At 44.0% G+C, this 24,285-nt stretch overlaps 1 protein-coding gene across 1 annotated transcript in view; it reads right to left on the bottom strand.

Annotated features, from left to right (window-relative positions):
* Positions 1 to 288: 288 nt before the first annotated feature.
* Positions 289 to 24,285, bottom strand: part of CAP2 (cyclase associated actin cytoskeleton regulatory protein 2) — a 107,813-nt gene continuing 83,816 nt past the window's right edge. The window contains exons 7-12 of the mRNA XM_028107335.2: positions 12,330 to 12,519; positions 11,180 to 11,355; positions 9,959 to 10,082; positions 9,776 to 9,858; positions 3,349 to 3,489; positions 289 to 372 (exon numbers count right to left, since the gene is read on the bottom strand). Coding sequence (XP_027963136.1) covers positions 289 to 372; positions 3,349 to 3,489; positions 9,776 to 9,858; positions 9,959 to 10,082; positions 11,180 to 11,355; positions 12,330 to 12,519 — 798 coding nt within the window. The remainder of the gene's footprint in view (positions 373 to 3,348; positions 3,490 to 9,775; positions 9,859 to 9,958; positions 10,083 to 11,179; positions 11,356 to 12,329; positions 12,520 to 24,285) is intronic.

Here is a 24,285-nt window from a genome sequence, read left to right as displayed (position 1 = left end):
ATGATATTAGGGGGACAGAATACTATTTTTACCCCCCTTTAAATGTGTAATGCTCACAAGTCATCATGTGGAACTCAAATCACACACAAAGGCAAATCATGAAGACACGTTAAATACTTCAAAATGCCCACGAAGGCATGCCAGAAATGATGCTGTTTCTAGAACACAGAATTGTTGGAGGTCAAAACTAAAGCTGTACGTGTTACTGCCACTTCTAGGTGTTTAATGCTGCTTTTTTTTTTTTTTTTTTTGATGGATTCAGGTCAGGGGGTTTGGTCTCTCTGGAGGTTAGCCCATAATTTCTGCAGGTTCAGTGACCAACTTGGATCCATCCCAGGCTGTCTTGAACTGTTCTGGAACAGGAAATTCTCTCTGGAAAAATGCAGAAGAAGAGTTACTTAAACAGACGGAAGGCTGATCAGTGTCATGGTAGAGAAAGACATTTTATGGAACCCAAACCTGTGTTGTGGAGAGGTCTTCTGGGTCCTGTGGGGACTTGCATGATTGTGCGTAGGTTCTGTAACTATCTGCTAGCATCATCAATAAAACTAGAACCTGCTAAGAACCAGGCAGTCTTCTAAGTACTAGATATATGTGGACTCCGTTAGTCTACAGCCCGAGGAGCTGGGTGTTCTTGAGATGCCATCTACAGGACGCAGGTCTGAGAGGTCGAACAGATGGCTGAAGATGGTACTGCTGTAAGCAGGGCAGCCAGACTTCAAGCCAGACAGCCTCTCTACCCACTCTCCGCCACATGCAAACCTGCACAGGATCACCCGGGGAGCCTTTTAAAATGCAGGTTCTGATTCCGTAGATCTGGGGAAGAGAATGACGATCTGCATTTCCAACAAGTTCCGAGGAGACACTGAGGTTGCGGATCCCTAGTCACACCGAGTAGAAAGGCTTTATCCCCGGCGTTCTCTGTATACTCTTCGATGAGCTACGAAGATGTGCTTTGGGTCATATATCAATGTGTTAACTTGCATCCTGTCACCTACTCCTCCCATTGTGAAATACACACGCGTGCACCATATAGGGAGAGAGAGGGAGGGGGTTGTCAGTGGGGGGGGGAGGGCAGGGGGACGGAGCCAAAATAAAAGTAGTTTGGAATCTCTCCTTTTCCCCAGAAAGTGATTCTGCAGTTATTTCAGAAAAGGCTCGACAAGGAAGGGGAGAGGCAGTCCGCTTTGGCCCTGGCTTCTGTGCCCTCCCGGGACGTTGTGTGCACACAGCACGGCTGGAACGCCACGTGTCTGATAAGCCGGTGCCTCCGCTCCTCCATCAATGAGATACCATCTTTCAGTGGACCCCACACACGAGTACATATCTTCTTAGATGTGGGATCCACCTGCCTCTTCTGGAAGTAAACAAGGCTTGGTGCTTGCTCTCAAGTACCAGGCCAGGTAGAGAATGCTCCAGAGTGAAGGTATGTCTTTGACAGTTAACCGTACTCTGCATAGCTGTTCCACATCCTTTTTGGGGGGAGTAAAGTGATAGTCATATGATGACATTCTTCTCTGGGTAACGGACTTCCTTCAGGATGAATCATCCCCACCATCCATTCCCAGATTACAGTGTCCTTGGTGGGACCTTTGCCTGCTCCCTACTACCTCTCACTAGAAAATGTACTAAGAGGACCATGGAATGAGGGCACAAGATAACCTGCCAATAGGGGGAAGGCTCCTTCTTCAGCACAAAAGCTCAGGTTCTGACCTATACTCACGCCTTCGGTCAGTGGATCTCAAGCTTGGCTCCACAGTGGAATCACCTGAGAAGCTTTGACAAGTACAGATGCCCGGGACCACGCCCAGGGAAGCTAGCTGAATTAGTCTGGAACGCTGATCCAGACCCACTGCTTTTCTTAGCTGATCCAGCTCCCCTGCAGCTGAGCCTTCTGCTGGACCAGTTGCAAAGGCCAGGGACCCCCCTCATTTTTGGCTCTCCGGCTGGAAGCTGTTCTGTATCAGCTTTAGCTCCTCATTTGCTTTAGGTAGAGAACGCGAGAGGGCTCTTCTCAAGCTCGGGGTTAGCTAGCCAAAAAGCTAGCAGTCCGGTGCTGGCAGACTTTTGTTTTTCAGCCTTACATGAAGGATTCTAGGCTACGTCCTGTAGCACGTGGCTGGGCGGTGCTGAAGAATTTACTGACAGGCGAGAGAACATTCGAGCACGGTTGCTGTCTGCCTGAGGACAGGGCTGGTGACTGGCCCACAGGCTGATGGGGCGCCTTCGAGGTTACTTCTCCCATCCTTCCCTGGTTCACTGCCCCCTTGCACAGTTAGAATCAGAGGGAATCATCTCTGGATTTATCTGTACTTCCAAGAAGCGACAACGAGTAGGAAGCAGCAAGTTGCTTCCAAAGAGCCACAGCTGCAAGTCCGCCACAGCGCGCGATGCAGAAAATGTATTCATTTGGACTTCCTTTGCAACATGTGAGGATACCTGCATGCTTCTCTTAGAAGCTGCTTTGTTGGGATGCCTGGGTGGCTCAGCCGTTACGCGTTTGCCTTTGGCTCAGGTCATGATCCCAGGGTCCTGGGATCAAGCCCCGCATCGGGCTCCCTGCTCAGCGGGAAGCCTGCTTCTCCCTCTGCCACTCCCCCTGCTTGTGTTCCCTCTCCTGCTGTCTCTGTCAAATAAATAAAATCTTAAAAAAAAAAAAAAGAAGCTGCTTTGTTAGGGGAGAGGAGGCATAGAAAACAAATGGTGGCCGAATCACTTTGGGTGTCTCGGAAGGGCTGGATGAGCTGACAGCATCGGCATCACCCGAGATGCCTATTAAAATACAGATTTCCCGGACCCCGCCCAAAGCCTCCCGAATCCAACCTCCAGGTGCAGACTCTGGGAGCTGGCATTTTCCTGGAGCTTCTGGGCGGATCCTCCTGCTGAGTTTGAGAACCCCTGACGGAAGTATACCTACAGAAACAGGTCCATTGAGAACCCCTGACGGAAGTATACCTACAGAAACAGGTCCACTTAGCATCACCCCCACTGCCTCCCACTTTTCCCCCCAAAGCATTTCTTCCTCCTGTTTGCCTCCACTACAGCAAAGGACAATATTTAGCCCTAAATACCATGAACTCAGATGCATGAGGCACTGTTTGATAAAAGCTAGCCCCTGAAGGTAAATTATTAGTAAACGGCCCAGAGAATCACCCTTCGAGGAATGCGCACAGCCAAGAAACCACTAGAGGAGGAGCAAGGTGCAAGGCAACTCTCTGATTTCCTCTCCTGCCTGTGAATTATTCCGCAAATGAAGCTCCTAGGTCGGGAGTTAATGAATCAGTCTCGTCGAATGTTACGAAGGCAGGCTCAAGAAAAATTCTTTACCAGCTTTTAAAAGGTACTTACATAATCACCATCCTGAGGAATAAGGACATTCATTTCAGATGATTTGGCACTCACAATCTCACAGTCCAGCGCATCTTCACTGAGGTATATGTGACAGCCTTCTGTCTTATTAATGGAAATTGTTGGCACTTTCCCCATTACCTGAAATAGACAAAAGAACAGCCTGGCACCCACATAAATAAAAATGACGATGTCCTCGAATAAAGCACCATCCATGGGCTTCCCCGAGCTTTAGGAAGAGCTGGGTCAGGCTGGTTAGCAGCAACGTCTGCAGGCTGAACCGGTGGGTGTCATTCGGGGACAGAATGAAAGGACCACACAAAGGGATTCTCAAGCCTCAGGGTCTCTTTTCCTGAGACCAAATAAAGGGATTAATGTGAAAACAGCAGCTAAGTGTTCAGAAAAAGTCTCACAACCCTCTAGTGGATTTGAAACATAGATTTGATTTCACGGATAAAAGTAACAAGACGCATTTGCTTTTATTTGCTTAAAACTTTAGTTCTGACAAGTCTGTGAATCTTGGGTTAAAACAAATGCTAATATTGTCATTTCAGAGTAAATACATTATTCTGTAATTGAGTAGATTTTTTTCTTGCACCTAAATAAGAAACACTACAATTCTTTTCACATATATCTTTTGCTAGATAACAATCTCACTGGCTGAATGGGAAGCTTGAGTAAGACAATGAGTGTCTAGGTATTTTGAAATGTATTAATTCCAGGAGCCAAGAGTGGGGACTTGGTTCAGGCTACTCACTGCATGAATAGGACCATACACAAGAGGAGGTGATTCTTTATATTGTTTACAAATATCTAAGTGCTATAAAAATTCTGCTCAGTTTCAAATTTCTCTTTTAACAGGTTTCAGACATTCCCCCTAGCCCCCAAATCTCTATAGGGGCAGACTGTTCCCCCAATGACCATATTACAACTCTATGATTTTCATTCTTGTGATGGTAATTGAAGTGATAAAGACATCTCCTCTTTCACCCTGAAGAAAAGGTTGGATTGCAAACCCAAGGGGCAACTCCCTTTGATGGTGCAGACGATGTAAAGAATTCCTTAGGGGGAGTCTAGCCAGGTCACCACACTTCTCTGTTTTCTCCTCTCTCCATAGAAACTGGACACTGAGTTAGAAATGAGCCCCAGTGCCAAAAAAAAAAAAAAAAAAAGCATAAGTAGTTCAAGGTCAGGTAAGCACAGGGCTTTGCCATAAATACCCTACAATAGTAATAATACATATATCTATATTTCAAGAATGTGTCAGCAGTAATGTTTTGGTAATTTCTAGATTTGTTTATCTTAGAGTGATGAAGAACATCTACGTGCTACCCAGCACGGTACAGGGAGTGAGGCAAGACAGGAGAAAGGGTAAACTGTCAGTGGATCCTTGGTGATTTGTTTGTGAGGCAGAATGGGCACACATGAGGCAAGTGCATGACGCTAATAGTTTACTTATATTTATATATTGCTGTTATATTAAAAACGCTTCAATACCCCACATATCTGAAAGTCTGAATAAACAACAGTAGACCTTAAAACATTACCCCGATGTGGTAAGAATGGGTCCTTTTCCACAGCGTTTTGGTCAACGCTACATTAGGCTCGATTGTCTACGCGCTCTTTTCCCCTGGTGGTCTGGGACTGCGTTGAGAACAGAGATGGTTTCTTATCAAGGGAACTGGGCCAAAGAGTACCTCCTCTACTGAGTGACAGGTGATGTGTGACCTTGCCCAAGCCAGTGCTCTAGCATTTAATACATTTCTGGATTAGTTAGGTTTTTCATAAATTTGTTTCTCTAAAAGTTTTTTTAGGGGCGCCTGGGTGGCTCAGTCAGTTAACTGTCTGCCTTCTTGGCTCAGGTCATGATCCCAGGGTCCTGGGCTCCCTGCTCAGTGGGGAGCTTGCTTCTCCCTCTCCCTCTGCAGCTCCCCCTGCTTGTGCTCTCTCTGTGTGTGTCAAATAAATAAATCTTTTAGAAAAAATTTTTTAAGAGATTTTATTTTTAAGTAATCTCTACACCCACAACCCCGAGATCAAGAGTCGCACACTCCACTGACAGCCAGACAGGCGCCCCTATTTCTCTATAACAATTTAAAAAATTTCCATGTTATATTTAGGTCTCTTCTCTCCCTCATAATGTGTATACTTTTTGAGGGTAGTTTGTCAAAAACAGAATTACTGGCCAAATAATATGAACTTTGGTGCATGCCCCTTTTTTCCTTTCAATCTTTTTTTTTTTAAGTAATTGAGGTAAAATCTGCAAACATAAAATTCACCTTTTTTTCCTTAAAGATTTTATTTATTTGAGAGAGCGAGCAAGCAAATAGGAGCAGGGGGCAGGGCGAGGGGGTAGGGGGAGAGGCAGAGGCGGAAGCAGACTCCCCGCTGAGCAGGGAGCCTGACCATGAGGAGGGGCTCCATCCCAGGCCCCTGGGATCATGACCTGAGCCGAAGGCAGACGCTTAACCAACTGAGCCACCCAGGCGCCCCTGAAATTCACTTGTTCTGAGTGCACAATTTAATGATATTTAGTAGCTTTACAGAACTGTGCAGCTATCACTTCAGTTCTAGAATATTTCCATCACTCCCCAGATGGCCCTTTTGAGACAATGTATTAAATATTTTAAATAGGTTATGACCTTCACTTGGTTTGAACATCCAAAAGCTTGAAAAGTATTCAGTAAAAGGTCTCATCTCTGAACCCTGCTGTCAAGTTTCTATCCCTCTTGGACAGATAACCACGGTATATCCTTCCAAATTATTTTTAGAACGCATGCCATATCCTTAAAAAAATTAGGATGTATTTCAAACATAGAAACACAGAAAATATAACAAATATGTAAACATATATATGTCACACAGCTTTATCAGAGTTTAACATTTTGGCTTAGTGGCCCGTTTTTTTTTAGGACTATAATTTTACAGCATAGTTGAAGTCCTCTCTGTACCATCCAGCAGCTTATTCACTCTCTTCTCCCTCCCTGGATGAAACCACTCTTCTGAATTTTGTGCTGACCATTCACACCAGGACTATCCCTGAGTCGGGTGACCTGGAGCCCTCATAAGTGTATTTCCTTCTTTTTAAGTTTTTATTTAAATCGCAGTTAGTTAACATAGAGTGCGGTATTAGTTTCAAGTCCTCACAAGTATACTTAACGTGTGTATTGTTTTGCATGTTTTCAATCTTTATATAAAGGGACACATTTTCTAATGCCTGCCATTCTGTCATTTGTCTTCATTGCTCAATGCTCCTTTTGAGATCTACCTATTTTTATTCATATAACTACAGTCATTTTTATACATAAAACTATTTTATTTATTTCTTTTTTAGAGAGAGAATGTGCAAGTGAGGGGTGGGAGGGGTGGAGGGAGAGGGAGAATCTTAAGCATGCTCCACACCCAGCGTGGAGCCTGACACCGATGCGGAGCTTAATCTCACGACCCAAAGATCGTGACCTGAGCCCAAACCAAGAGTTGGACGCTTAACCAACTGAGCCACCCAGGTGCCCCTCTTTCTAAATCACTTTTAAAAATGGTTACATGGTAACTATTTCTGTGTAGAATTCAGAAGTTTAAAATTTTTAAGTAGACATATCTTTTTGGATAATTTCTATTACTTCTCAATTTAGAATTATGTCTCCCTCCAGAAATTTGATGAATATTTAAAAGTTTTCTTCTACTTTTCTATAGCTTCATGTTTTATACTTAATTCAATTGGTTTTTAATTTTGAACATGATGTATTTTCACTGAAAAATGCTAACTCCTGGGGCACCTGGGGGGCTCAGTCGGTTAAGCATCCAGCTCTTGATTTCAGCTCAGGTCATGAACTCAGGGTCTTGAGATCAAGCCATTGGGCTCCGAGCTCAGCAGGGAGTCTGCTTGAGATTTTCTCCTTCCTTCTCTCTCTGCCCCTCCCCCTGCTCCTGCATGCACTCATTCTCTCCCTCACTCTTTCAAATAAATAAATAAATCTTTAAAAAAATGCAAACTCCTTATAGATGGTTTCATCACTGCTACCCAATCCCATTTCTGTAAGAATAAAAGGAAGCTTGGAATAAACTCTCTAACATTAAGAGGGGGTGTATTAGATTAGATTATTTCCAGGATATTTTTCACCTGGCTAAATATGTGTTCTCACCTCAGTCATAGTATATTATTTCTGTAACTTTGGGTGGGGGGGTTGGTTAAAAATAATGTGAAGAGGGAGAAAGCCTGGATCTTTAAGTAGGAACCTCCACTAACCAAAAGAGTTCTTCAGAAATTGTGGCCTCATTATTAGGTTTATATGAGCCATATTTCTCCTTGAGGAATTGGACTTCTGATGATGAGTGACTTCCTTAAAATTTTCACTCATAATACTCTGGGAGAGGCAACATTATTCAATAAATGGAGAAATGTGGCTGTCAGAAACACTAAATTGGGCAGTGGTATTACAGAATACAAGCTTCATGAGGGCAAGGGTTTTTGTCTCATTTGCTTACTGATATTTGCAGAGCTGGGAACAGTACCCGGCATATCAGATGTGTTCAGTAAACATCTGGCAAAGGAATGATCGAGTGCGTGCTCTATGCTATGACTCACATTTTAGAACCTAAAGTAAGATCCGAGGCTGGTCGTGTTTCCCGTTTACATGGTGAAGACAACAATATAGTAACTGCCTGGGAGGAGTTGCTTGGCTGCTCTCTCTTAATGTGGTTCTCTATCCAGGAATGGAATTTGTGAAGCGGTGGCAGAATGGTTCAGGGGAAAGGGATTTACACAGATGCACTGCAGAGAAAATACGAAACTGGAACGTGGAAGAGATACACGTACCCACAGAGCCTATGTGGCAAGAATATTTGGAATCTGGACTGTGGAGGACTTATAATCCCCCCAGCTAACCTTGGTTTCAGGGCAGGGACCTCAGAGTCAGAGGTGAAGCCAACCGCCCAAGTGTGTGCAGTGGTTGAGGACCGAGCCGGGGCTCGTGCCCAGGGCTTGGGTGCCCAGTGCAGGGCTCTTCATGTTAACCGGACACACACAAAACCAATGTCTTAAATAGCAGTGAGTGAAATGTAAAATGTCCATTTGGATGTACTCTAATTAAAAGTGACAGCAGGAAAAAGCCCAGTAAAACAGGAGAGAAAGATCTATAAAACCAGAATCCAGGGGTGCCTGGGTGACTCAGTCGGTTAAGCAGCTGCCTTCGGCTCAGGTCATGATTCCAGGGTCCTGGGATCGAGCCCCCACATCCGGCTCCCTGCTCCACGGGAAGCCTGATTCTCCCTCTCCCTCTGCCTGCCACTCTGCCTACTTGTGCTATCTCTCTGTCAAATAAATAAATAAAATCTTAAAAAAAAAAAAAACCCCACCAGAATCCAATGTTAAACATGATCAGGAAACATGGGATCATAAGGGGTTAATTAAAAATATGAAGAAAGGAGTGCCTGGCTGACTCAGTGGGTAGAGCATGTGACTCTGGATCTTGGGGTTGTGAGTTTGAGTCCCACATTGGGTATAGAGATTACTTAGAAGAAATCTTAAAACAACAACAACAACAACAAAACAACAATATGAAGAGAGTGTAATCAAAGGTGGAAGTTGTAACTGGCCAAGGCAGGAGGTCCTTTAGCTTTTGGCATATTGTAAAATCCAATTGGGTTAAATCAAAATTAACTAAAAGAGTGCATGTTTTTTCCTAGTTTGCAAATTCAATTCCAATCCTACTTTCCAGGTTGTTGGTCTGATTATCTCACTGACTTCAGAAACTCTACCTCCTCCTTACGCAGAACCAGTGCTCCCTGAACAAAGAAAATTTTCTTCAGGATGGTGCTGTTAGGTTGGGAGAATCTCTTAGTATCTGTGTTCATTCATTAGTTGATGCCTCCCAATCACCACCTCACCAAACATTTATTGGAGACCGACTGCGTGTAGGTGCTGTGCCAGTTTCTGGGGCTGTAAAGACTAATTATGTGCCCCTGAAACACGCATGGTAAACGGCGATTGCAGTGCCAGATAGGATGTGTTATAAGAGATTGAAAAGGAAGAATTAACACCATCCAAGAGAGGAGTGATGACAGAGCTGTGTCTGAAGGAAAGGGAAGAGCAGTTCTCCAGGTGAACATGGCCGGCCCCGTGCAGGCAGCTGGGTGGTCTGAGAAAAGCTGCAAAGTGGGCAGAGGGCATGACTGAAAAGGCCACTTATATGGGGGCACCTGGGTGGCTCAGTCGGTTGAGTGTCTGACTCTTGGTTTCGGCTCAGGTTGTGATCTCAGGGTCATGAGAAAGAGCCCCGCGTTGGGCTCATGCTTAGCAGAGAGTCTGCTTAAGATTCTCTCTCCCTGCCCCTCCCCCAACTCGCTTGCAAGTAAATAAATAAAATCTTTAGGAAGAAAGAAGGAAAGAGAGAAAGAAAGAAACAAAGAAAAAGAAAAGGCCCCTTACTTGCATTTGAATATCCTTGGAATTGATCACTTCCACAATGCCTACCACGTTGTCAAACACGAGGCCAAACTTCTTACAGTTGTCTAGGAAAAACAAAACAAAGCAAGGCTCCATTAAACACACATAGCATGTTTATGCAAAGCAACTGGTCATAGTAACCACAGGGCCCCGGTTCTGCCGTACCGATTGTAATGGAATTGATTTTTCCTTTCATCCGTAGAGTGGACTTGTTGCATTTGAAAATGTAAGCCACTTGTTTCAGTTCCGTCTCTGAAATCACCAGGTCATTCCTGTCCTCTTGGTACTCCTAAAATGAAAACACATGCAAATACTGAATCTCAGGATGTACAGGTGGGTGGAGTCCATCGCAGGCTGAAATTACGACGGGGTTCAACGTTCAATACAGCTTTTCAATATGTTCTTTCCAAACCACCTTTTTTTACAGACCAAACCCCAGGTCTTCCTCTATTATTGAAATGATGGAACTGGATGGAGCCACTGCCTGGAAGGGGGTCAGGGTCCATTTGCAAACAGTCAAATATCAGGCACCCAGGCTGGTGGGTGCATATGGGAGCTTTCCGTTAATTAAGTCTGTCTGCTGAATCTGGACTTAACGCTGCAGCATCAAATACGAGTTGGGCAAGTAGGCTGGTGACAGCGGTGGTGTAAGTCCACGTGTACTGTCAGCCCAAGACAACCTTTCCGGGGACTTTGGTCCGCCACCTTTGGGGAAGCTCTGGACTGGCAGGAGGCACCAGCTTTCATGCACATTTGAAGGGTGTTTGTTTTGTTCACACAAAGGCTGCAAGTGCTGGGTGGTGTGGCAGGTTACGTTAGTGCCTCTGTCAGTGTGAGAGAACATCCTACAACCAGAACGGGGCACAGATTAAAAGTTTATGGAGAGAGTGGTCAAGTAGAGACAGCAAGTAGAAAGGTAGATGCTGGAGCTGAGGTGGGGGGAAACGGGGAGAGGTTATCTGAGGGGCACAGGGTTCCAGTTTTACAAGATGGAAAAGTTCTCTGGATGGATGGGCTGATGGCCACACAGCAGTGTGAATGCACTTCATGTCCACAGGTCATTACATACACTTAGATGTGAAGGTGGCAAATGTTATTATGTGCTGTGATTTTACCACAATTTAAAAAAAATAATTTTAAAACGTTGAGGAAAATGATGCATGAGCAATAAGTGAAAAACAACAACAACAAAAAGTTGACGGAAGCATTCAGAAATGCCCTGGCTTCTACTCTAGCCAGTGGCTTGTGCCTTTGTCACTTCACTCAGAAACCCAGAAGACCTAGGTAAAAGGTTTAGCCTTCGTAACCCTTCGACCTTAGTCAACGGTTTAGCAACGGCCTTTCACTGGAGTGTGTCGGGAATAAAGGTTAAAGGGCTTCACTCACTATTCTCCATTTCTTTCCTTCCAACTCGAACACAGGAGCATGCTTCTGAGGAGGATGAGACTGGGGAGCCTTGGGGCCTGGAGTGTAGCTTTTGGTAGGAGATGGAGTTTGTCCTCCTTGAGCCCGGAGGCTGGGATTCTTGTATGTTTTCTGGTCATCTGTGACGTGCCGGAGCCCTGGGAAGGTAACACACAGCCACGTGTCTTTGTATTTTATGCAAAGGGAAATGTCCCTAACTTCTTAGATCAATGTGATGTAAACAGCACAAGAAATTTTGATAATTAATCTCTTAAGGTTAATAATAGGCAGAGCCTGAAACCTTATAAATTTAGTGTTAATTAGAAGCACTGTAAACATTTTTTAAGCTGGAGGAAACTCTTCTTTAAGGAGATAAGATGATGGATAAAAATTCTACAAAAAGCAAAGCACCTGGCCAAAAAGGATCACATGATTTACTTCTTTTCTCATGGCTAAATCATTCCCCAGGCATAGCTTACAAGGACATGGCATCCCAGCAAGTATATGTCAGAGTATGGAATCGACTTTAGGGTTATGAATCCATTCCCTTACTTTGCAGATAAGGGAACAGCCCAGCCAGTTGGAGCCAGAGAAAAATTTAGAATTTGGGGCTCTTAGCTCCTAACCCAGTGCACAAGGACAACTATACAATAACTCCTATTACCTGTCTAAAGCACAAATGCATTTTCATCAACCTTATTGTTTAGAACGCATGTACATCCTGATATATTTTAAATGTTGCATGATTTAAAGAAAAAAACTGTTCTTGGTGAGGACAAAAGTACTTCAGTGATATAATTATTTGGCAAGCCTGTATACTGCTTGAGGACAGAGGTACAATTGTTTGTCATTTTATTTCACTCAATCTGAATGCCTTGGTTGTAGATGGTGCTGGAGTGGTGATGCAATGCAGTGGTCCACTTAGAACCCAGAGTCTCTGAGTTCTTCTTGCTGGTCCACGCAACAGCCCACTGAGCCCATCCGCCTCGAGATGAATAACATTGTGGCTTCTACTTTCCCAACAGCAGCTCCCCGTGTGTTGGGGATGGGGATGGAATGACACACTGTGGACTCTGGGGTATCTGTGTGCCTGGAGCCAGAGGGAGACAGCATCAAGGTCCAGTTTTCTCACCTTTCGTAATTCCTTCTCCTTGGTTAAGTTGGGCAAATAGAGCAGAGCGTGAAGGGGAGGACTCCTCTCTTTTGCCTTCATTCTCAAAGAGTGGAGGTGGCCCGGGGGGAGGGGGAGGAGGAGGGGGTGGAAGAAGGCCAGGCCCCGGGGAGAGGACAGACAATGCTGATGCAGTTGATGCTACTGGACCCTGTGGGAGAGAGAAGATGGAAAGCATTGCCTTCAGACTGATGCCCTCACTGAGAGTTGGAATTTTGCTAATGTCACTCAGAACCTGTTACCAATGAGGAAGTGGGGTTCAACACTCATAGCAGGCACTGAGGGGGCACACCTGTGCCCCACGGGTCTGTTTGGGAGGACTGGGACCAAGGTGGGGATCCACGCTGGGAGTGGAGCAGGACTGAGCTGTACAGCCCTGTTGGTGGAAACTGGGTTCACTGCCGACTCAGAGGCAAACAAAGCCACATTCACAGGGTTGTGTCCAAAGCTCAGGACGTGAATCAAACTGGCCTTGGCCAGTTGAGAATCATAAGAAAAATGTAGTCCAACTGATAAGAGGATTCGACTTTTTGGGCCACTGGGAATTGCAACCACCAATGAGAGAGAGAGATTAGTGGAAGAATAATGGTTATTAGGTGTTTTTGAACCTTTTTGGAGCAGCTCAAGAAAGAGATACAGAAACTATTTCTCTGGAACTCATTTTTTAATGCCTCAAACTGACCTCCAAGCAAGGGCCTTGTATGACCTGGATGCCCATCAAATCTGAAGGTGATCAGGGTCCAGGACCCATCTGATGGCTTCGTTCATCTAATGCTGATAGTGACCTCACTAAAACCTGAATTCTTTCTTTTTTTTTTTAAAGATTTTTTTATTTATTCGTTCGAGACACAGAGATACAGAGAGAGAGAGAGAACATGAGCAAGGGGAGAAGCAGAGGGAGGGGGAAAAGTAGGCTCCCCGCTGAGCAGGGAGCCCGACGGTGGGGCTCGATCCCAGGACCCTGGGATCATGACCTGAACTGAAGGCAGACGCTTAACCATCTGAGCCACCCAGGCGCCCCGAACCTGAATTCTTCCTGATCAAGATCTATGCTTACTCTTATTTTTGCTGCTATGTGAAATTCAAATTTTTGTAAAAAAAGACTTTATTTTAGAGAGAGAGAGCATGAGCAGAGGGAGGAGCAGAAGGAGATAATCTCCAGCAGACTCCCTGATGAGCGTGGAGCCCAACGACACAGGGCTTGATCCCATGACCCTGAGATCACCACCTGAGCCAAAACCAAGAGTTGGATGCTTAACCAACTGAGCCTCCCAGGCGCCCCATGAAATTCAAATATTGTTTTCAGCATGAAGGTCTAACAAATTTACATGACAGTAAAAGGTGCTAGACAATAGAGGAAATTTGTTTTAAGGTTTTGAGAGTCCCCCCCCCCCAGAACTTAAAACTAGTAGGCTAGAAGCACACATATGCCACAAACTTGGGTTTACGCTATTTTACTTTAAAACCTGAAGCAGAACTGTATACCTATGATAAAGAATTATAAGTTAGATCAATTAAAAAATAGGAAAATTAGGGGCACCTGGATGGCTCAGTCAGTTAAGTGTCTGACTTAAAAAAATTTTTTTTTAAAGATTTATTTATTGGGGCACCTGGGTGGCTCAGTTGTTAAGCGTCTGCCTTCGGTTCAGGTCATGATCTCAGGGTCGTGAGATCAAGCCCCACGTCAGGCGCCACACTCAGCGGGGAGTCTGCTTGAAGATTCCCTCTCCCTCTCCCTCTGTCCCTCCTCCTGCTTGCACTCTCCCTCTCTCTCAAATAAATAAATCTTTAAAAAATAAGAAAATTTAAAAAATTGAGAGTGATGGAAATGTGGTTTAGGCTCATATATTTCCAATACCAAATACAAAATGTAAAACATATAAGTGCTAAATATTAATGAAGACAACATATTCTTAATTGTCATAAACAATTCAGTGTTCCAAAGTGTCAATATTGGGGAGTTTTAATCTGCAGTAGTTTCCAGTTGAAATAAAAAAAATGCTACTTTCAAAGTACTTATATAATCCTTATTAAGTGTAAAATTACTCTAAAAATAAGATTCTTGGGGTGCCTGGGTGGCTCAGTCATTAAGCATCTGCCTTCAGCTCAGGTCATGATCCCAGGGTCCTGGGATTGAGCCCCGCATCGAGCCTCCCTCTCCCGCTCCCCCTGCTTGTGTTCTCTCTCTCTCTCACTGTGTCTCAAATAAATAAAATTTTAAAAAGATAAAAAAATAAAAATAAGATTCTTCTCTTATTCAGAATGCATGTCTTAAAAATTAAGTAGGCTGGAGGTCTTGTCTCCTGAAGCTGTAATTTGTGATGTTTTCTTGTTCCTAAGGAAGACCAGCCTAACTCCATCAGGATCCTTGGGTCAAGCAGAGATTCACTGCCAATTCCTGAGACTGGCCAATTTTTTTTTTTTTTTTTTAAGTATCTTAAATGTTTACTGTTATGTTGCTGGGGTGAAATTTAAGAATTTGCTCTGACTCATAAATAGCATATAATCTAAGCTTTGCACATCAAACATTGTTCTGGTGCTCAGTTCCAGATGCTGAGAGCCCCCAAATATTACCTTTACCCATAAGCACATAACTTATACAGTGAGTAAAAGGCCAGACCCCCTCCTCACATCTGAAACACTGCAGCTCCCTAGTCCTCCTATTTTGTGGAAAGGAGAGGAGATATATCTCTGTCTTCTCTATCTTAGAATGATTTGGATGGTGCCTTGCTTTCAGAATTCAGAGTCTCTTTCCAAGAGCCATTAAGGGACACTGAAACCAATAAGCCCCACATTCAACTTTTTGGAACTTCGATACCTTCAGACGGCTGACCTGGGAACACCAAACAAAGGATTTACAACAACGGTTGAATATAAAAGACAAAAACGAAGAGAACTCAGGACCAGCTGAAACTCTCCACTGATTCTCTGTAGCTTCCTTCTCATTCCTGCAGCAGCCCCCTAGGCTCTGGTTTCCAAGGGGACTTAACAGTGAGCGTTGAGCGCTTTACTGCAGACAGCGTCTTCAAAAGCAAACGTGTTAGCCATTCCCTTGACAGGACTCTGGGGGCTGCCCCTTGTAGTGCAACCTGTCTTTGCCTCTTCCTCCTCCCGCCGGATATCACAGCACATGGTACCAGAACCTTCTGCATTCTCCCGAGGGCCAGCCACACCCACTGGAATCACAACCCAGCACTAATCTTCGGGCATCCCAGTAGAAAAAGAGAGGGAAGATGGTCAGGGAAGGGAAGGGAGCTAAGAATTCTGGAAAGTCTAGTGTGTGCCAAGTGCTGGTTGTTTCCATTCATTTAACAGATATTTAATGCTCAGGATAGGACAGGCTCTATGCCAGGTGCTCCTAAACCTGTGTGAACATTAGAATCATTCGGGGATCCGTTAGAAATTCGAAAGCCCAGCCCTCATCCCAGAAATGCGCTCTGGGGAGGTGAGACACGGGCATCTGTAGTGTTTGAAGCTCCCGAGGTGATTCCAACAGGCAGACAAGTTTGGGAAGAATCGTTCCAGGCTATGTGCTGAGGTTAATCTTAGTCCTCATAATAATGTTACTAGGACTGTCTTGAAATCTCTCTTTGACAGAAAACAAAGCAGGAAATGAGAAAGACTGACCCAATAGTAAATGGCCCATAAATGGCAGAGACAGAATTCAAGCACATATCTGCTTGATTCTAAAGCCTTCTTCAGCGAAATCCTGTATATTATATTCAGGATTAAAAAAAAAAAAGTCACTAGTGTAATTAAAGACCAGAGATATAGGCTACCTCAACACATGCAGTGTATTGCTCTTGGGCCTTTGGCTTGAATATACATGACAGAAGTATGGGGAGGGGTGTCATAACTGGCTTAATTTTTATCTCCACTATGCCCCAGTGGCTGATCGAGCTCCGGCAGCCAACTCTGGAACCAGGACTCCTATATCCTATGGAGACACAGGAAGTCTTGGGTGTTGAAACTCACATCTCAGCATCAAGTCATTCTTGGTGCAGGTTTGCTGTGACTCTATGCCCTTGGTTCTAGAAACTGGCTTCTTGACTTATTAATCTTTCCTGAGTACCTACTGGTTCCAGTAATAGGGAATTTGCACCCAAATCTTGGTTCCTTGCCTAGTGTCCAAGTTTTTCTGGGATGGGGACCTGAGATTCTTCTGGGAACTGGAGATTCAAGGACATTGCCTCTTGGTGTGATTTCCTTTTAGAGATAATGCACCAGTTTGTCTAGACTGAATGAGAAGTAATGGATCAGATCAGGGCCTGTGGCCATTGTCACCTGTTGACTGATGCTCTACATCCTCCTGTCACTGGGATGGAGGCCCTGTGGGAAGCTGAGCACAGAGGAGGAAGGAGCACAGGAAGGGGGTATAGTTCACACAGTGACCTGAGTCACTGCAGAGATAGAGCAGGATGGCTCCCTCATGGGCAAACTTGCCTGGAGGTGCCGAGAATGAGCGCTGCAAAGAGCCTCTGGACCAACAGTACCTGCTGCAGACCCTGAGAGGGTCCTGGGAGAGTCACAGGGGGCAGCATTGAATTAGCCTGCAGATGGCATTCATTTCTCAGAATAGAGGTATGGGGTCAGATGTGCACATGCAGATTGAGATAAAGACATTTAGGGGCACCTGGGTGGCTCAGTCGGCTAAGTGTCTGACTTTTTTTTTTTTTAAAGATTTTCTTTATTTATTTGAGAGAGAGAGAGAGAGAACAGAGGGAGAGGGAGAAATAGGCTCCCCGCTGAGCAGGGAGCCTGCCGTGGGACTCGATCCCAGGACCCCTGAGATCATGACTTGAGCAGAAGGCAGACGCTTAACAGACTGAGCCACCCAGGCATCCCAAGCATCTGATTCTTGATTTTGGCTCAGGTCATGACTTTGGGGTCATGAGATTGAGCCCCAGGTTGGGCTCTGTGCTCCGTGTTCATGGGGAGTTTGGTTGAGATTCTCTCTCTCCCTCTCTCTCTGCTCCTCCCCCAACTTGCTCACTCTCTCTCTAAAACAAATAAATAAAATCTTTTAAAAAAATACTACTTTGATATGTTGATGAAACAAGTCTCAAATATCTTAGAGCCCCAGACTGGAAACAGTTGAAAAACACCTTTTACTAAAGTCATTGTTAACAATGACTTGCAACTTAAAAAAAAAAAAGAAAAGCAGCATATTTATAATTTTAAATGGCCATATTCAAGGTGCAAAAGTTCGCCTATGTTGCAGCAAGAGCACAGTACAAAACCTAGAAATGCTGCTTTTGAGCGCTATTAAGATTAATTTTGAGAGCAGTTGTTTGATTATATACTTTTTTGGGGGGGTGGATAAAGACTTAAAAACATCTGCCAATCTCTTCCTCTAAATTAATTTCAACTGTCCTGGGGACAGCCGCCTCCTCTGATTTTAAATATACGAACTATAAAATAATGAAACCATTGTATGAGGCATGTGGAAAGCTTGTAATGTTTCAGTTATATATGCTACATATATAACATGTAATACAGTTATGTACTAATATGCTTTGGAAGTTTTTTCATTAAATGTTACTTACTAATCATTTTATTACTTTATTAATTACTAATTACTAATCATTTTATTACTTTGGAATTTAGATTTTATTCTGAAGAAGAAACTACTTCTGGTTCTTAAATGAAACCTCCTCATCGTTTTGCTGGTGGCAGTTGCAGATGTAATTAACAACCCACTTCTGTCCCCAACGGCAGATACCATTGTCATAGTTATCCAGTTAGTTAGGGTATAGTCTAGCTTTGGAGCTAAATAATTTACAAAAAAAGACTCCATTCCGATTATCCGTTTTGCTGAATTTGTAGAAAGTGGGTCTAATGGGGTACTTTTAGACAGAGGTTTTATATCTTTGTGAAAAATTAGGCAAAAAGTGAAACATAGCTGCTTAAGTAAAACAGAACAAAACAAAAACATCATCTCTGTCTCTCGGCTGTAAGTTTTCCATCTAAGATTTTTCTGCTTAATAATTAATTTGTTTGGGGATGCCTGGGTGGCTCAGTCAGTTAAGCGTCTGCCTTCGGCTCAGGTGATGATTCCGGGGTCCTGGGATCAGCCCCGCATCGGGCTCCCTGCCAGGTGGGCGTCTGCTTCTCCTTCTCCCTCTGCCCCTCCCCCTACTCATGTTTTCTCTCTCTCTCAAATAAATAAACAAAATCTTTAAAAATAAGTAAATTAAATAATCAGTTTGTTTGGAAATTTTCTACTTTTACGTTTTAAATTCTAAGATTTTTCCAAAGCCAACAATAAGGGTAGCAGATGATTTGGTCTCAATAGAACCTAACTCTTTAACAGAGATAGATTGGGAAAGTGAATTACGATGAGTAGGCTCATCTGTCAGTCCATTCAGCAAACCTTTAGCAAGTGCCTCCTTGCAAGGAACTGGGTATACGGTGAAGAAATCAGCATGCATCCTGTTTGTTAAGAAGCTCGTAATCTAGCAGGGGTGTCACATGCACAGATAAGTGATCACAGATGCAGCTTGATATGTGCCAACTGGGGCGTAGAAGGCACAAAGGAAGGCATGACCAGCTCTCCTCAGGAGAGTGGGGTTAGGGGAGCCAGAGAAGGGCTTTTGTGGTCTACGCCTGGGCTGCACCATCCAAAGGGTGTGGAGGACAGGGTCCTATAAAGAGAGACACTGAGGGAGAAATGTACATGCAGATAACATTAAGGTGGATAACATCTACCTCTAAGAATAGGTCAGCCAACCTATATCTTGGCCTGTGTTTTTACCAGTTTTTAAGAAAGCAGAGACCAGGGGCGCCTGGGTGGCTCAGTCGTTAGGCGTCTGCCTTCAGCTCAGGTCATAATCCCAGGGTCCTGGGATCGAGCCCCGCCTTGCACTCCCTGTTCCGCGGGAAGCCTGCTTCTCCCTCTCCCACTCCCCCTGCTTGTGTTCCCTCTCTTGCTGTGTCTCTCTCTGTCAAATAAAGAAATAAAATCTTTAAAAAAAAGAAAGAGAAAAGCAGAGACCAAGAAAATAAAAAATATCATGCAACAGACTCTTGGAACCAGTGGATTGTGTCCCATACAACACAGTTTTTTTACAATGCTTCCTCTATGAAACTAGCTTAGTGATAATAATAATTTGAGCCACCTGTCTGACCAAATATTTGTGAAGATCACAGATAAAGCTACAAAATGAAACATCTGCCATGCAGTGGTACTATTTATGCCCCCCCACCGAGCCCAGCCATCCTTCCCTTATGGTCACCACCCCAGCTCCCCTCCACACACACACACAGATAGCTGCCTTCTGATCTTGGTCAGATTCTTTCTCTAGCTGCCCACCTTGGAGCCAACCTGACCCATCCATCTGGCTTACAGTTAATGACCTCTAGGTAGCAGTGACAATGTCCATGTACCTAATTACACACTTCAGAAGCAGTTTAAAAATTGCAAAGCCATTTTATTTTTTTATAGACTTATTTTTTATTTATTTGAGAGAGAGAGTGAGAGAGAGAGAGCACAAGAGGGGGTAGGGTCAGAGGGAGGAGCAGACTCGCTGCTGAGCAGGGAGCCCAATGTAGGACTCGATCCTGGGACTCCGGGATCATGACCTGAGCCGAAGGCAGTCGCTTAACCAACTGAGCCACCCAGGCGCCCCTGTAAAGCCATTTTAATTGCAAATACGCTTACATTAACATGGTACAGTTGCAGGAATTCACAGTTGTTTTACAACTGAAATTTTTGGTCAAATGCTGTCTATTAATTTATCCAATATGGCACCTAAAATTCGAAGGCGATGGGGTGCCTGGGTGGCTCAGTCAGTTAAGCGTCTGACTTCCGCTCAGGTCATGTCGGGGTTCTGGGATGGAGCCCCGTGTTGGGCTCCCTGCTCAGGGCGGAGTCTGTTTCTCCCTCTGCCCCTCCCCCCACTTCAGCCCTCGCTCTCTCTCTCTCTCTCTCTAAAATAAATAAAATCTTTAAAAATAAAATAAAATATGAGGCTGATAAGCCACTCATATACTACAATAGGAGGGAGGGGTTAAATGAAGGAACTACCAGTTTCAGAACTAAGGACTTTCTACACATATGACCAACTGTTCTCGTTGCAAAAAAATACTTCACAAATTCATGATTTAGGGTTTGTTTATATTTTAGAATCAAAACTAATTTATTTCTATTTTTTGCAAGATGTACTTTGATCAAGAACGTAGTGAAATTGATACATTTCCAAATTGGTCAATTTCTATAAGTGCTTGTGAATTTTACTTTCATATTTATATCACGCTTTTATTGGCAGACAACTATAATCAAGAAAAAAGATTGCACATAAACTAACAGATGATCATCCTGTACAACATAAGTAGAAGCCAAAGGGATTTATGACTTTCGCCTCTATTTTCTTATTTTTATCACTTCCTATAATTTTGAGACTTCTTCTGCCAATGAAAACAAAGTTTCTGGGGGCCCTTCCAAGAAAACAGTTAAAAATACTGCAATGAAGTGCTGTATAATATTTTAAGCATATGTTTATTAATAATTTTTAAAAAGTCAATTTAGGGACTATTTCCTATGTCATCTTTGGTAACAGAACACTACTTGAATTTTAGGTTTGAAATACAAAGATGGTCCCACGATTATGAAGGAAATGTGGGGCCCGTTTTGATCACTTTTCTTCAGAGGCAAGATTCCAAACACCCTCATCTCAAGAAACACAAGAAGAAGGGTCATGAAAACACACCTCCTGGTTTCGTCAGTGACCTCTGATGGTTTCCCATCTTGCCCATCCTTCCAACCTCACATGATCTCTTGTCATTCATTTTTGACCTGGAGGGATGTGAGTTACGGCAGTAGATGAAGAAGAAATAGAACAACAAAGTCCCTTCAGAGAAGGAATAACAGCCTTAAGTTGGAACACAGCCTGGGAATAACATGCACAGTCTGTATTAGTTTGCGGAAACCGGTAACTTACGGTTTTTATGCCTGTTGTTCTCCTAACTTTTATGTCCGGATGTGGCCCTTCAAAAAACCTAGGTGACGATATCTGTTTTACACGTGCCAAGTAGAAATGCTTGGTGAAAGCAGACCAAGCCTTCAGAGCAGCAGAATCTAGAAGAATCTATTGAGCACAATCTAATTTGTTCAAGTGATCCAGCTATTTTGCATAAATTGTCTTGGTAAGTAGCCTTAATTATTAGTTTGCCCTTGCTTTGCTACTGCTATCTGGAACAAATCTGGGATTTCCAGATTGTCTTTTCTTCTTGTTTGCCAGCACTGGCAGCTTGAAAATATAATTTCTCATAAAAAAAAAAGGAAGATAAATTTTCCATGGGAAAATTTTCCAGAGTTAAAGATAGCAGAGTATACCCATCAAAGAGGCAAACTATAGATAGCCAATTGTTATAGGAAGACCAAGAGTGACATGTGGCTTGAATTATCTGGCCCACTACTTCATTTGGCCAGAAAATCCTAGGTCTGAACTATCACCGAATTAAAGGGCTTGCTTTTCTTTCAGATGTTAGGGTCTTAACGAAATGATTGTATTTCTTAAATTAGCCATACTCTGTAAAGGACAGAGGTGGGGGAGGGGGGAGGGAAATAAGAGCTGTTACAGAGATGATTTACATTTGGCTCTATGTTATATAATTTACTTAAAGAGTTAAAAAAAAAAAAAAAGCATCAGCATCTCCTGAGCTTTATAGTTGAAACACACGAAGAGTAACTTTTGTCTCAACTGCAGGCTCCAAAATTCACAGGGAAGTTTAATTGGTGCTCAGTCTGGGAAAGGGTCTGTGTGGAGCTCAGCGTGCATCAGGGATGCAACCCAGACCAGCGGACTGCGGTCTGGGCGGGGCCCTGTTCTACATTTGCTACATTCCATGCAGGGTCTGTCTTACCTACAGAACACAGCCTGCACCTTCCTCCCTTTCCTTCTTAAGAAACCCTTCTGGCTTCATCTAATATTAGCATGCATTTACTGAATTTATACCAGCTGGGAATTAGTGGTGAGCAGGTGGCCAGGGACAGGTGCAGGGGAGGCGTTTGAGACCAATATTCTGCTGCCCGTAATAAAATGCATTGTCCATTTCTGTTACCACCCTCGGAGAGAAGAAGTAAAGAGATATTATTTATGGGGCTCTTGAACAGGGAACACAGTCTGTAGCTAATGGAATAACATGCTGGGAATTTCATCCCAGCGAAGAACTATGATTACAAATTAATGTGTTCAATGTAGCAAATGCCATTGGGCATGGTGTTTAAGGTCCCGTACCAGTCCCAGCTGCAGATTCCAGGCAGAATGGGGGAAAGAGCCCTGCTTTCACGAGCTCCTAGCCCCGGAAGAGAGAAGACACTTCTGTGTTCGTAGACAGCAGGCTCTCGGCTCTCAGCCTTTGTGTCTTTGCTCAGGCTGTGCCTTTGTTTGGAAGACTCTTTTCCAATTCACAATCTGGAAAACCCTTGTCTATCCTTCAAGGCTCAACTCAAACGTCTCTTCCTTTTTGCAGGTTTTCTCTCCCAAGCGCAGATTTCCTGTTTCTCTATTGTAAGGACCCGTTAGGACCCCCCTTATTAGAATTCTTTCATGTTATACTGTAGTTATCTGTCTGTGCATTCAGATCTGGTCATGAGCCTGAGCACTGAAGAGCCACTCATTCTTCATCTTCATGTCCCCAGTAATGTGGCCCAGTGCCTGAAACATGGTAGGTGCTTCATAAATATTTACTGAAGTGAATAAGTAAACGCTTTATAAGGTAGGAAGTGCTAAGCATCATAAAAGAAGCACAAATTTTCAGGGGTGCTATGGAGGTTCTGTGGGGGGAAAGGGAACTTGCAGCTTGGGGCAGGGCATGGAAACAAGCAGAGGAGATGGGAGAGGTTCTTGGGGAGAAGGACATTTGAAATAGACTTTGAAGGCTGGGTGGATTGGATTTGGCACAAGGAAGCAAGAGGAAGAGGGTTCCAGAAGCAGGGGACACGAGCATTGTCAATACAACAGATAATTGCAACTGAAGTGTTAGCATCATGCAAGAACTTACAGATCCATGTGAGTAATGTCTTTCCAGGCATTACCTTCCTTTTTTTCTTTTTAAGATTTTATTTATTTATTTTAGAAATAGCGAGCGAGCGAGCGAGTGAGCCAGGAGGAGGAGCAGAGGGGGAGGGAATGAGAATCTGAAGCAGATTCCAGCTCAGCGAGGAGCCAGACCTGGGGCTTGATCCCCCCACTGCGAGATCATGACCTGAGCCAGAACCAAGAGTCGGACGCTTAACCCCTTGAATCACTCAAGTGCCCCTCTCGGCATTACCTTCTGATGTGACACATTTGTTTAATCAAACTACCACTGCTCAAAACTATCTTGTAAGATTGCCTTCAGATCTATTTACAAAAACATACAAACCAAGTAATCACTCATGCCTCTATACTCTGTTCCTTTTGATTGAAAATAGTATTACTTGAATTAATCCCTCTCCAAAGAAGGTCTCAATGGCTTTTGGCCATTTGAAAAGGTAAAATTCACTTTTTTTTTTAAGATTTTATTTATTTATTTGAGAGAGAGAATGAGAGATAGAGAGCATGAGAGGGAAGAGGGTCAGAGGGAGAAGCAGACTCCCCGCCGAGCAGGGAGCCCGATGTGGGACTCGATCCCGGGACTCCAGGATCATGACCTGAGCCGAAGGCAGTCGCTTAACCAACTGAGCCACCCAGGCGTCCCAGGTAAAATTCACTTTTAAGGAAGGAGGATTTGCTACCATTTAATACCCTAAAAAGGATGGGCCGAAGGTAGGCTTTATCTGCCCTTGACCTTTCTCACTGGGGGCAGGAAGGATAGGGAGATGGACAAAGCCATTCAACCAGGGCAATGATTAATGGGGTGCCTGGTCTCCGGAAGCGGGCAAGACCCCCGGGAACGATGAGTGCTGAGCTTAGACCCAGAGGCGTGGCCCCTC

The sequence above is a fragment of the Eumetopias jubatus genome, unplaced genomic scaffold (assembly GCF_037043125.1).
Source record: "Eumetopias jubatus isolate StellerSeaLion01/CBP00866 unplaced genomic scaffold, mEumJub1_p1.0 scaffold_6, whole genome shotgun sequence".
Lineage (NCBI taxonomy): Eukaryota > Metazoa > Chordata > Mammalia > Carnivora > Otariidae > Eumetopias > Eumetopias jubatus.
The sequence above is the reverse complement of the archived record's forward strand: the minus strand, read 5'-3'. Positions and strand labels throughout refer to the sequence as shown.